This window comes from Mastigoproctus giganteus, chromosome 9 (genome assembly GCF_048544385.1).
Source record: "Mastigoproctus giganteus isolate SK-2022 chromosome 9, ASM4854438v1, whole genome shotgun sequence".
Classification (NCBI taxonomy): Eukaryota; Metazoa; Arthropoda; class Arachnida; order Uropygi; family Thelyphonidae; genus Mastigoproctus; species Mastigoproctus giganteus.
Window position 1 is genome coordinate 47,610,452 of NC_143583.1, and position 15,404 is coordinate 47,625,855.

At 37.3% G+C, this 15,404-nt stretch overlaps 1 protein-coding gene across 1 annotated transcript in view; it reads right to left on the minus strand.

Annotated features, from left to right (window-relative positions):
- The window catches only part of LOC150080200 (sodium/myo-inositol cotransporter-like), a 185,763-nt gene that overhangs the window by 145,858 nt on the left and 24,501 nt on the right, over window positions 1-15,404 (minus strand). Inside the window, exon 2 of the mRNA XM_090380642.1 lies at window positions 3,315-3,386. Within this exon, the coding sequence (XP_090236768.1) occupies window positions 3,315-3,383 (69 nt within the window). The 5' untranslated portion in view covers window positions 3,384-3,386. The remainder of the gene's footprint in view (window positions 1-3,314; window positions 3,387-15,404) is intronic.

Genomic DNA, 15,404 nt, shown 5'->3' on the forward strand with positions numbered 1-15,404 from the left:
AAAAATTAGAAAATGAACGTAATATTCAAATTTCTACAGCTGATTTCTTTACCTGTACTATAATCATCCGGTTACCATGTTTTATTACTTTTAAGGAAGAAAAGGCAAAAAATTTCTCAGTAATCATTCGAAAAATCCTGGATATGCGCCTGATTTTATGTACAAACAGATATGTTATCATATAAACCATACATAAGTTACCTCAACCATATTATACATTCATTATTATTTCTTAACATTATCATATTTGAACTGGAGTGTTCGTTCAAAATCTGAAATTCATTCATCGACTTTGAGGACATTATATCAGGAGAAAGACTGTTCCAAGTTCACCTCCCCCTCCGAAATCTACGGCTTTTCTGGAAGACTGATTTAAGCATTGGGAAGTCTGATTGTAGAAAGAGTTGTAAACAATGACAGCCTTTGATTTCACTAACAGCTAGTGATTATTTAGAAGCTTTTGCCCTATGGTACCTTGTGGAAGCGGGCACATTCCAGGGAAGCCACAAAATAAATATCCAACGATTTAAGATTGTATTAATTGTGGCCATCTTCTCCTGGCTTGTTGTTCCCTATGCAAGTTATTTGTTATTTGGTTTTTAGGAGCATTATCAACTAAGGCCATATTGCTCCGGGAATATGCGGTGGTCATTCCCTTGACCTTTCCGCATCCTCCGTATTTGGTGGTGACAGGCTCGAACCCCGGTCTAATCAAGAAGCGTGTGCTACGCACTGCTGCTCCTTCCCACCTGGCTACCCCTATGCAAGAACACCATAGGTGAGATGTGGGTAGATGAGGGTTAAAAAGACTTGCCTGAGGAGGATACAGTTCATTCAGGTTGCTGAATGAGAAATTATCTCTGTCAGTGATGGAACTTTGTTTCTGATGGTGATTATTTGTTTGTACCAGGCTAATTTGCAGTCGAGCCAAATTCCCAAGAATTATGTATCATTCACTATTTTCAGATTACTGCAATTGTAAATTATTTTAAAGTCAAAGTTTAGGGGTTTGTTCCTCATCCTGAAATGATTCATGCAACACAGAAAGTTGGTTGTAATGGTATTTTACTGTCCGACACTGAAAACAAACACACATATTATACAGAAAAGATTTAGATTTAAGTTTAGTAAAGAACTAAACAAAGAATGAAAGCGGCATATTTAAACTTTAAAACAGAAAGTTACAGAAATAAGTAGAGATAAAGAGAATTCTCTACAACTACTTTAAAAAAAGCTGTTAGGACAACTAAATATAGTTCTCTTCGTGAATAGGTATATCTGTGTAGATATATCTATTCACCAAGGGAACTGTATCTGTGTAGAGAGGGAACGATGAGGTTCGATTTCCAGAGTACCTTGCTGGTCATCGCCTGCAGAGTGTATCTACAGTAAGGGATATCTTAATGTAAGCGTTGACAACAACAGCACAATCAGAGACACTATTTCTGAGTTGTGAGAATACCGTGGAAATGAGTAATCATAATTTCTACTATTTCTGAGTTGTGAGAATACCGTGGAAATGAGTAATCATAATTTCTACATATATTTTAAATGAGACACTTAATGCATTCTAATATTCTGTTTAGATTGTACACTAAAAGGACATACATTGATACAGAAACTTGCCATAAGAAAGTGGACGGTAACATAAGAATAAAAACTCAACCGAGTACACTTACAGCTCTGGTACATGTGACGAGCACAGAAGAGGCCACGATGCGACAGGATTTCAACGAAGAATGACTTGTGCAAGGTGAGCAAATGTATTCATCTTCGAGAGACTAACTAGTAGGTTATTCCCGACCTATTGTTATGAGAATGCACTGGGAGTCACAGACAAGGGGTAGCCAGGTGGGAAGGAGCAGCAGTGCGTAGCACACGCTTCTTGATTAGACCGGGGTTCGAGCCCGTCACCACCAAATACGGAGGATGCGGAAAGGTCAAGGGAATGACCACCGCATATTCACGGAGCAATATGGCCTTAGTTGCTAATGCTCCTAAAAACCAAATAACAAACAAGGAGCAAAACAACTAGCTTGCAAAGAACCTAGGGTGAGAAACCGATGATCAATGGACGAGGTGAGAGACAACTTCAGCAGACCAACAGGACGGTCACGGTAGTGATTTTGACTACACGTCAAAGACACTGGTGACGAACACTGCGGTTGGAGGCCCAGAATAGAGCATTCTTATTATTTAAGAGCGTGATAGCAACAAAAAAAAAAAAAAATTTTTTTTTTGTATCATGCCGACGGAAAATATGTGCAATAATGACAAGGGTAAATGGATTCCCAAATTCACGATGGCGACGATGTATGCTTATGATTGCAGTGTTCTTCTGTTACTCCAGATTTGCTGATACCTGTGAAAGCACGTTTTACAAAACAGATCTACTAGATCATAATCGCTGATCGCATACACACGTCGATGTCCATGTTGTTCCACGACGGCGATGGATCATGAACCAGGCCAATCACGTGCAGGATTGTTTGCCAAATACTCTGAAGAAGACACCTCCTTTAATGGTCACTCAAATTAACTGACTTCAATCCCAACGAACAATTGCAGGATGAAGTCCAATTGGATATCGAAACAAATCTTCCAATGTGAAAAAATTATGAGACTCTATACTGATTGCAAAGTGATTCACATCTCCAGATGTGCTCAAACACGCACATCTGTAATATTCACGCTAACACCCAATATTAGGTAGGTGGTCCTATTTCAATGGACCTTTCAGTGTATTTTTCATTAATATTCTGCATTCATATCACAGAGAATTCCATCCAAGCGTTAAAGATGTGGATGTAAATTTTGTATTATTTACAGTACTGTATAAATGACCACGAAATACTGTGATTATCAGAGTTATTGTTTGCAAGTACTGAACAAACTTGACGGCACATTATGGCCTTAGCTGTCAATGCGCCATTAAACACTAAATCAATCAACTGTACAAACAAATAGCACCAGATTTATGCAAAGCAGTGGCACTAGTGCAATATTTCTTCGACTCAAAGCCATTTTTCTTTCTTTTGGATCACCCCCAGGTGACTGATCCTAGTGCAGCTGCGCCACAGGATGATACCACAATTATACCAGGACATGAAAACGAAAAAATTTAATGCACACAAGCAATGGAAATATAATCCCCCCTAATACAAAACTAAATATGCATTGTTTTGATTAATGAGGTAAATTTCTCTTATTATTCTACAAATTATTAGTCTTTGAAGAATGTATCAAATTTATAGCATCAAGCATATAACTTTATAATGAATTTATTGCCTACTTATGTTAAGATATAGACTTACCGGTAACCAGAACATATATCGACCAGCCAAAAAGTATCCGCTCACAGTACCGCGGTTCGCTCTACACATGGACTGAAAAGATATTAAAACAGTTGAATTTAGTTTCCATTTGATGACAACTTATAGTGAGACTAACAAGAATACATTTAACTTTAGAAGAAAAACGTAAGATATTACTTCTTTCCTCTAAAGAAGTAATCTTAAACAGTTCACTGTTTAAGAGAACGCCGCGTGCACTACTTGAAAGACTGTTTGGCGAATGGACTTTTCGAAAAGGTAGGGCGAGGAAAGACTATAAAGAGGACTATAATCTTGGTCACTGGATCAAGATTAGTGGTATCGGCCACTGTTCATGGAGAATTCTCTAACTTTAGATTCATGGCCGAACTTCCTAAGATCAGCGTCCAGATCCTGGAAGTGCGGTAGCATTTAATATGGCAGAAACTAGTCTGACAAACAAAGATCTCTAAAAAAGCGCATAGCCACGAAGTTCTGAAATAAGTCACTGGGATTTTTCAAGTGCAGCTCTTCAATTGCAACGGAGAAACTGCTCGTTGAAAAGGGTGAGTGAGAGAGACGTTTCCGTTGTGTATCCCTCCAACACTGGCAGATACACAATTGTTTTTATATACCAAATTGTAGTTGTTTTGTCAGCAGCATATTGCAAGCGCTGTGTATATAACCACGTGAAATGGGCAGCTCACGTAGGAGCACTTTCGCAGTGAGCGGACTCAGCGTAGGTGGATTGAGTCGACTTTAAAACGATAGAAAAAAGCCTTGGGTTTATGATACCCTCGGTGCCCTAGTGATCAGACGAGTCGGTTGCTCTTTTTCGGGAGCAATCGACTCGAAATGTCCAGGAGTTCCCGGACATCCCCAGCGTAACTAGATATAAAAAAAAAAAAAAAAAAGTGCAGCCATTATCAACCCACTGCAGAATGGAAGCCTCCTCAACAATTCATGTTAAGGGAAATGGACCATAATCTGCCACGCTGGTCCAGTGCGGGTTGGCAGATCAACTGTATGCAGTAGTCAGGGGCTTGAACCCCGGTCTACTCAAAGAGCGTGCGCTACTGCACTCCCACTCCTGACCACTCGACTACGGAGGCCGTTGTAAGTAGGGATGTCTAGGACTAACTCGTTAACGTTCTTATGGATGGTTCAGTACTTGAAATTCATCCCCTACAAGCTCGGCAGGACTGAGGCCTGGAGATCTCAGTTTAAAAAATATCCTCAGTCTGAAGAAAATCTGCCAACAGTTGCGTTATTTGTGGAGTACATCACTGTCTATTTAGAAGGAACTAAAATCTTCCTGCATCCCTAAAATATAACATAGGGTTCAACGACTGCGTCACTATATGGTTAAATTCAAAGATCAGTGGGATAGTTGCTTGCGTGAGAGGAGAGACAATTTTCATATGGTTAGGGAAGGACGTTACGTGGCTTCTATCCATTTAAATTATAATATATATAAGTAATCTAACGTTTATTATAATATAATATACTCTAAATAATCTAACGTTAATTATAATATATCTAACGTTTCAGGTATCTTGCCGATACCCGAAACGTTACTCAATGTATATTAGTTTAGGTAACACCTAAATAAAATATTAAAACTCAACGTGGTATAAGAGCGGTAATTTAGATATACTGTATTATGATTTAAATATGCATAATTTTCTTTTATTTTTTTTTAGTATCATTTATTTATTTATTTTTGCTCGTGCAGCAAAAGCCTATGACTAATAGTAAATGATAGTTAACAGCCTATGATGTATTAATGATTATTAATCGAATATTTGCTGGTAGGGATAGGAAAGTCATAAGCTTACTGTACAAGGCAATTTAAGACTTCACTTTGAATAAAAAAAAAAATTAAAAAACTAATAAACAGCGCTTCTTGAATGGGTATAAAGACAGCAACCCGTTTGGTGTGATCTCAAAAAGGCACTCTTATTATGAAAGACTTCTAATATGCGGGCTCGGAAACTAGATACCTTAGAGGAGGGGGGGGGGACTCAATGAGATCTTTAAGACTCAGAGGGGGATAGTAAAATGAGTGAAGGCAAAAGTTTCACTCTAAATATACAAAATTCACTATAAATGATTCTAGAAACTAGGGACCATAAATTCAAGTTTACGGGAAGGCATTTGGACTGAATCTCCGTGGGAGGTGTAAGCTGAGAATTTGAGGATATTCAAAGGTAAACTGGACAGTCACCTGCATAGGTTTATTTATTTTCATACATTTTTTAGCTTTTATTTATTTATTTATTATTTTTTTTTAACCAATGCAGCTGAAAACAACAGGCCTTCTTGCAGTAAGTTTGGCAACACAGACACTGCATGAATTACTGATAGAACATATCACTAAAGTATCTAGATGAGTTGTACTAGGTTAGGCGGACCAAGAGGAACATCCTCAGTAAATGACCACTGTCTGGTTTTAACTGTCAGATGACACATGAAAAGACAAAACAGGAACTCTCGTCGGAGTTTGATACCATCTTAAATGGATATTTACAGCCAACTGTCTCTCGTAGGCTGCGTAGGTCTGCTGCATAACTACCCATGACTTGCGTTTCTCTCACCTCATCACAGAGAACAGCATTTCTCCTGTAGAAACTCTTCCCTAAATATGCAGAAGTGCGACAGCATCTAATACGAAAATATCTGCCATATTAGATGCTATCTTACTTCGAGGATCTGGATGTCGATCTCAGGAAATTCGTTCATAAATAATAACGCATATATGATTTACCAATGTATTATGAAGTAATCATCTTTTCGTGTAAACCTATGACTTGAAGTGAAGAGATTTGTATACAGCAATGTGCTTTATGTATACAAAAGAGAGAGTTCGTCTAATGCTAATCTCAGCAGTCAGTGCCTTTCTCGACGATGAGCAATTCCGTACACGTATTGCATACCATGTCTACTTACCCCCCCTTTCCCATCGTGGTCCCTTTTTCTGACGGTTATAGTTTGGTTTGGAGTTGCTCTTTTTAGATAACACATCGCCGTTCTCTGAGGAGAAGACACTTGACGTGAGCACGGTTGCTCTGGCAACGGATCCGTTTATTACACTAGTGGGTAGTTACGTTTAGCTGTATTATTTTCCTACAAGGCCATCTGTTTAAAAGTCCTCCCCTTTTCTTTTGTTTTCGCTTGATATCAATATTATTTCTTTCGTACTTTTGTTTATCTATTAACCAATATTTAAAATTTAACGTTTGCCACAGATGTCTGGGAAAATAACATCGTCAAAACTAACTACTAGTGTAATGAACCGGTCCGTTGCCAGAGCAACACTAATCAGGTCGAGTGTCTTTTCCTGAGAGGTATATCGGACTGTTGAATCTATATTCATCCATAAAAAATGTGCAAAGGTTTTTGCCAGTATTATTGAGGATACCTTAAAGGTTCAGGGAAACTGCTAGTTAGGGGGGATGTGGGTAATACTGACACGCGTTTATCTGATAATATTGGTCAATGTAACTCTTGCACATACCTCAAGAGTTCTTATCTGTTACCCCAACTGGACGTATTATCTAGATGTTCTGGGGGCACAAACGTTTCACGTGGGCGGGTAGCTAATGCCAGGGAAGAGAGCCTAAAAAATTTCAAGGGTTGTGTTAGGGTTGTTAAATATACAAGAACAGTAAATCTTAATTGTTTATACAGTAACGTTAGAAGTGTCGTCAATAAAATGAGCGAATTCGAACTGCTGGTTAAAACAAGTAACGCGGACATAATAGGGCTTACAGAGACGTGGTGCCACCCGGAAATTGGGGATGATGAGTTTCAGTACGGCTTGTATAATGTATTTAGGAAGGATAGGTTAGATAGAAGGGGTGGTGGGGTAATGCTTCTTATCAGAAGCAGCCTGAGTGCGACGATAGCTTTCCCGGATTCAGACGTTTCACATGCTAGTATAGAGTCTGTATGGTGTGAGATAGTTGGAAACAAAGGTATAATGCGAGTAGGAGTAATCAACAGACCAGGTGATTGTGAAGATTATGACAAAAGCCTCTACATGCAAATGGAATGGGCAAGTAAGCGTCAATGCCTTATTATGGGTGATTTCAATCTGCCTCTAATTGATTGGAGTAAATGGGAAGGAAACTCGACATGGGGAACAAAATTTTTAAATCAACTAGATGACTGTTATTTGTATCAACATGTCAGGGAAAATACTAGAGAAAAGAGTATCCTAGACCTCATCATCACACATGAATCAGATGACATAACAGGGCTGACAGTAGAGGAACCAGTAGCAGGAAGTGATCACGGAGTTCTACGGTGGATGATGACGAGAGAGGTAGCAGAAGTAAAAGGCAAAGGAATGGGTTTTAATTTCAGAAAAGGAAATTACGATGCCTTAAGGTACTACATGGCCTCTATTAACTGGGTAGATATCGCGCAGAGAATGAATACAATTGAACTGTGGTACGCTTTTAAAACATTAATCACAGATGCCTTGAATGCGTATGTACCATTAAAAAAATACTCCACGAGGAGGGTTCCAAGTTGGATGACTAGTGAAGTTGCCGCATTACTTGAGCAGAAAAAGGTGGCATGGAAAGGTTACAGAACAACAAAAAGTACTGAAGCCTATAACAGTTACAAGGTGATGTGTAATAGAGCCACAGAAAAGGTTCGACAGGCAAAGGCAGTTTATGAGAAATCACTAGCAAACAGAGCAAAGAGGGGGGGATAAAGAATTCTTCACATATATAAATGCCAAGAAGAGCAGGACAAACCAGATCGGACCTTTATGCAAGGGAAAGGGGATAGTAATAAATACACCAGCTGCCGTTGCAGATGAACTCAACAGTTATTTTGCATCGATATTTACAAATGAAAAGCCTTTTGTGGCAAAGGGAAATTGTGGGAGCGAAGTTAAAAAATATGTAATTAATGATATTGAAATTTCGCAAGATTATTTAATGAAAAAACTTTCGAGCCTACAGACCAGTAAGGCTCCTGGAGTTGATGGAATATACCCTATAATCTTAAGAGAGGCGGCAAGCGAGTGCATTGAACCATTGAGGCTAATTATGCGAGCATCATTAGACTCTGGGGAGATTCCCTTGGATTGGAAAAGTGCAAATGTATCTCCCATACATAAGGGTGGCTCTAAAAGTGAAGTTGGAAATTATCGACCTGTCAGTCTGACTTCAGTAGTAGGGAAAATCATGGAGGCAATGATCAAGGGTGGAATTCAGGATCATTTGGATCGAATTGAAATTCTCAAGGATACTCAGCATGGTTTCGTAAAGGGAAAATCATGTTTAACAAATCTGGTTCGCTATTTCGAAAGGGTCACTCACGAGCTGGATTTAGGGAATAATTTCGACATTGTTTATTTAGATTTCAGCAAAGCTTTTGACTCAGTCCCACATGAGCGGTTGCTTTATAAGCTGGAACAGGTTGGAATCACTGGGAAAATCCTTAGATGGATAGAAGGATGGCTTCAGGGCAGGAGGCAGAGGGTTGTGATAAATGGCTATTCCTCAGATTGGGTTGATGTAAGAAGTGGGGTTCCCCAAGGATCAGTATTAGGACCACTGTTGTTTTTAATTTTCATAAACGACATTGATGAAGGGATAGAGGGCGTGATGTCTAAATTTGCAGATGTTAAAATTGGGAGAGTAGTTAATGATCACTGTCAAGCTGAGCTTCTTCAGAGAGACCTAGATAGACTTCAGGAATGGTCAGAAAAATGGCAGCTGTGCTTTAATCCAACAAAGTGTAAGGTATTACACCTGGGAAACAGTAATCCCAAAATAACTTATTCACTTGGTGGAGTTCAACTAAACCCAGTACTGGAGGAAAGGGACTTGGGTGTTACGATACGGTCAGACATGAAATTCTCTGAGCATTGTAAACAGGTTGCAAGGAAGGCCCATGGTGTCCTATCAATGATCTATCGAACTTTTGCAAGTAGAGATAGGGACGTGATAATCCCATTATATAAGGCTTATGTTAGACCACACTTGGAATACTGTGTTCAAGTATGGAGACCGCACCTAAAGAAAGACATCGAGCTTCTTGAAAGGGTGCAAAGAAGGGTAACTCGCCTGGTGAGATCGGCAAAAGGGCGTCCTTATGAAGAAAGACTTCGAATATGTGGGTTGCAGAGTTTGGAAACTAGACACCTTAGAGGAGATTTGATTGAGGTGTTTAAGGCTCTGAGAGGCATCAGTAAAATGAATGAGGACAAAATTTTCAAGATTATAAATGATGCTAGAACTAGGGGACATAAATTCAAGTTACGGGGGGAAATGTTTAGATTGGATTGCAGGAAGTTCTATTTTAGCCAGCGAGTTATAAATTACTGGAATAAGTTGCCTTCATGGGTGGTAGAGGCCGACAGTTTGGGGAAATTCAAAGGTCATCTGGATAGTACTTTCGGGTAAGGGAAGCACATAGGATGATAGGTTTAATTTCCTTTTTATTTATTTTTTATTTTATTAATTATTATTATTTAGTTATTTATTTTTTTGTTTTTATCATTGTTTTGTTCGGATTTATTTTTTTTTTATTTTTTATTATTTTTTTTTTTTTTTGGCTGGTGCAGCATAAGCCATAGGCTTTCTTGCACCATGCGGCCGTTACTAATACTAATAATATCGCATTAGCATATTATGTTTATTATTTACAAGCTTCCTGAGATCAACATTCAGATCTTGGAATGTGCGATATCATCTACAGAGAAAAACAACAGGCGGCTAAAGTTTTCAGGTCTTAGGGGCCGAGAGCCCTTTTTGTTTCCTTAATTTTAAGTAATAGCTAAGACCTGAACAACTAACACGCAATTCGCTATACATGAATAGTCCTACAAGAGTTGCCAAACTGAGGAGGTTATACACACAGCGCTTGCAATATGTTGCTAGCAAAAGAGGTAGCTGTATAAAAACGATTGTGGATCTCTCAGTATGGGGGAGACAATTATAACTTGGCTTCTCACTTCGTACTAATGCTACAGAAGAGAAAACCTACTCAGTGTTGAACCGACTGTTGCTTATCTCCTTGGTATATCTTCTCCTTGCTGTGATGAAGTGAGGAATATAAATCACAGGTAGTCACGCATTCGATGTCTCAACCTCAGCCTATAGTCCCAAAATATCAATTTAAGGTAGCTTAAAACTCGGATGAGAGTCTCGGGGCTGTTTTCTTCGTATGCCGTCATACAGATAGGACCAGACAGCCGTCATTTGCTGATAATGTGTGCCATGGTCGACCTTATACAACTCTTCTGGATACCTTAGTGATGTGGCCATTTGTACCGATCACGCATGCAATGTCTGTGTTATCGAACCATTGGTAAGAGTGTAACAAATGAAACGAATAAAGCAAGGTCAGACAGTTCTATGCACAATTTCAGTTCGGTTTACAAACGCTATCGTGCACATTCGTTCTAGACCTTTACTACCAGATTTGTATTTGGAACTTCATATAGACTTGTGCTACCAATGGTGCCATCTGATATGAATTGTTTATTTAATATACAAAGTATCTTTCGTTTGAATATTTTATTCGTAAAGACATTTTTGTAATTTAAAAAATACGCGTAAAAAAAAAAGTTCTATTTCGTCCCCTCCTACTGTTTTTAAAATTGTACCACTGCAATTCCCTCGACCACGTCTACCTAACGCTAACTGCCAAGCACTATATCTAATTAACAGATCTTAGAGCGGTTACATGAGATTTCTTATCAAATAATGAACTTGAATTATTCCCTCTTCACACGGCTGGACTCGGGTCTACCATTTTTTTTATTTTTTATTATTTTTTTTTTATTTCGCTGCGTCTAGGAACAGACCACAGAAAATGCGTTGTGAACTGAGAGTATTTTTGTGGATGAAGTTGTAAAGAGTATTTTTGTGTAGGGTGAAGTTGTAAACTCAGCGCTCAGAATGGAACAGAACACGGGCCTGCTTGACAGATATCACCAACGAAGTCTCATTTAAAGAAATGGTCGAAGACAAATGAGAGTATCGTTTCGTAAAATTTATTTCAACACCTGCCGAAACTCCTTTTGAGAATGGGATAGCTCTCTCAGTATAAAAGAAGTTTAAATAGCAGGTCTGAATTTTTTGCTCCTTTGAGAGGAAATACATTTGTAATCAGTTATGTAATATGGATCGGAACAAGATGACAATACTATTCAAAGACCACGTAACTCTAATCGGAATTCCTCTTTCTCCATTTATTCCACTTAAATGAAATTCTTCCTGTTTCGATCCTAGACTCTGTACAGTAAGTGTACAGTAAACTGACGTAATATATAAAAGGACAGTAGACCTTTTAATATATAAAAGGGCAGAGGCAATCTCTCTCCCAACAGCACAATGTGAAAAAAAAAAAAAAAAAATACTGTACTTTCGAAGTCGCCTATTCATGATGAATATATAAAAAAAAATATATATATATATATATATAGATTAAGTATTAACAGGAGCAGTTCAATTCTGCTTGGTCATCGCTGTTAGAAAATAACAGAGATATTTGCTGATAAGTCATGACGAAATATATTATCATTTTGTTATTGAACCTGTATTTCTTTTTAATTAATAAGTAACAAATATGTGATATTTTCATCATATATTAGAAATCGTAAACATATTAGCAAACGAGACTGCAAATTACAATTACTGAATTATTAGAAGCACTATACAAATTATATATATACAGTACTGATTGCCAGTCCGCTGGTTGAGCCATTTCAGGAGCCAGTATTCCACGCTGAGGAACTTGTTGAAATATGTTGTAGGGGCAGAGGGAAAAAAAATATATAAATTTCACATTAATTTAACCTAAGCAGACGAATCAATGAGGGAGTGTAGACAACTAATTTTATTTAAACCTGTCTTTCTATACCTTGGCTACAATTAAGCCCCGCCAACATTGAATTCTTATATGATCCTATTTTTATTTATATATATATATATATATATATATATATATATATATATAAAATAAATAAATCATATTATTTAAAATTAATTTTAGGTTAAAGTTAAAACCTATAGTAATAAATAAATATTGTACTTAGCGCCCAGTTGGGTGTTGCCGAGATGGCAGACGCCTAGTTTGGTTTACATCGAGATGGGCGTGCCCAGATTGCTGTGCCGAGTCGTCCTAGATCCAATATAATCTACTCGTAGAATCGGGAAGTTTGGTTTGGTTTTGAGAGAGAGAGAGAGAGATGATCTTTATTGCCCTTCACGGCCAAAAAGCCAGGTGTTTACAGCCTCCCGAAACTTCCGGGAAAATCGAACAATTATTTACAAAAAAAAGGTAATTTTACAAACGAATACATATTTTAATACAAAGGAGAGAACTCCTTACGAGAGTTAAGTCTGATTGAGCTGGCTTAACATCGAGATAAGAGCACCAGCTCAATCAGACAGAAACAGATACAAGGTACACAACAGTCATTGCAGATTAGTCCTGCTAATCATAATTTTTTTCCGGTAAGTCCGGTCAACAGCGAATTTGTTCAGGTCCGCGTCAAGTGCCTGAGTTCGCTTGAGCATTTGTTGAGGGAGGAACCTGCCCGAGAGATGAATTCGTGCTGAATGCGAGTAGAGCTCGGGATTGGCCCTAAGGGCAGCAGGGGGAATCCTCTAGCAACAGGTATCGCAGAATGAAGGTGTTGCGATTATGCCTGTTATCATCTTGACTGTTGCTAGGAGGCGTTGGTCGTCGACTAAGGTGGGAAGCCGTGGAATCCCGAGAGAGTAGGCAAGCTGCGTGGTGCGAATCAGAGCTGGAAGGTTGTGCTTCCTGTTGGCCCACTTGAGGAGCCAGAATTCTGTGGCAAAGAGTGGTTTCTTTATTGACGGTGCCGCTCACTCCCAAATTTCAGCAGCATAGAGTAAAGGTGGAAAGATAACTGTTCTTATGTACCTCACGGTTGTCTTTTTATCTCTGATATGAAGGAGATGCTATTTTGCTAACCACCGGAGTCGTGAAGCACGTGTGAGGAGCATGTCTATGTGGGCGTTGAATCGAAGTTTGGAGTCGAATACAACGCCCAGATCACGATGGCTGGACACAATTGGGATGAGGGTGTTGCCGACCGAAGGCTGGAGAGAAGGAGTTTGCTTCAATGAATACACCATGAATTCGGACTTAGGATTGATCTTGAGTCCAAACTGGCAGAGGTTAGAAGTGACTGTAGTGAGAGTGTTGTTAATTTCCGCTTTTACTAGATCAAGGTCTTGACTAGGGATTTAATGGCACATTGGCAGCTGTGGCCATAATGCGCCAAATCAAAAATAAAACTAATACAAAAATATTGGTCAGCCTAAAAACAGGCTACCATGTCAAAAAGGTAAATATGATACTATAGTTAAAGGTTATATAAACGGTATAAGATATAAACTTAAATCTTTGTGTATAAATTGATCGAGTATAAAAAGTTAAAAACGTCAGACAATGTTGTCTCTGTCACCTAAATTCTGACTGAGTGTAAATGGTTCAGCCAGATTATTAAAAGTTCTAAAAAATGATTGTCTAAAGACAGGGCATTCGATAAAAGAATCGGGAAGTGTATTACAGGTAAAATAAAATTAACCATGGGGGGGGGGGAGCTAACCCAAGAGAAGTAGTTAAATTTATCAACTTTATTTGTTTTCCCTCAACGGTTTAATGCACACACACAATGCAACAAAATAGAAATTATTACAATTTTGTACAGATTGTGAATATAAAGAATTAACAGATATTTTTTATTTATTTTTTTTAACACAAAAGACAAAATAACATGGACAAATAATAGGGGCAGTAAACCAGTGCTCGATTTTATAATCACTAATTGAAATAAAACAACGTAAAATATAAAGGATGTTAAAGCAATACCATCGGTAGATACAGGAAGCGATCATAAATTGGATACTGACAACATTCAGGTTTAGAGAATCTAAGTGAAAGCAAAAATGACCTAGTACATTTGCATCATTACTACGTAGTTGATTTTTTAGACAAACTGAAATGTGTACATTGATATCATTATTGTAACATCTCATATTGTGAAATTCTTCACAAAGAGTTGTTCTCCTTATACTCCAAATAAGTAACGCTAACTACTGAATTATTGAAAGATTTCAAAAGAAAAGAACATACCAAGCCACCGGCAAAAAAAATAACGATATCAATAAATCAATTACCAGAAAATTTAGATGTATAAATTTATTAAACATTTAATTGAAACTGTATATAAAGGTAATATCAAAATTAAATTATAAGATCAAGGATTTAGTAAATATAGATAATGCAGAGATGCGGTATTTATGGTAAAGCAGATAACAGAAAAAATCTTTAGTGTAATAGACCAATTTGTGTTTCGTAAATTTATACTTACGAAATATAAATCCATGAAAATTTATATTTTCTTTGATACAATTAAAATAAAAGATGTAATAGAAATCTTAAAGTTCCAAAACAATTAATAGAAGTAATAAGAGAAATATATACAGAAAATAAATGCACAATCAAAACAGATCAAGGAAATAATGGAGGAAATAGAAAAAACATATATAAAAAAACATATATAAGACAAGGAGACACGCCCAGCGTCTTCCGATTGATAATAGATGAATTAATTAATGAAGTAAATAGTGTAACTAAAAGGAATTAGTATAAAAAAATCTAATTGCTATGCGGATGATTCAGTACAAATGGTAGTAAATGCAAACGATTTGCAAAGAATGCTACATAATTTTAATAATAATAAAAAAGCAACGTATAGAGAAGTACGATAAAAATATCCATAAGAATAAAGCCTAACAAAACTAAAAGAAAAGAACCACTCCGATATAAATTAGAATGGAAAATAATAGAACAAGTAATGAAATTCAACTACCTACGAATACAGAAAAAATAGTTCAGAAATACAAGTAGAAGAACAAGCATTAAAAGAGAGCAGAATAACAGGGGTTAAATAATATAATTTGGAATAACCTAAATGTTAATTGGAATGCTAAAGTTAAAATATATAAAACCATAGCAAAACCCACAATAACATATGCAGCAAAGACAAGAGATATAAGGAAAAAATAAAAATAAATAAATAAA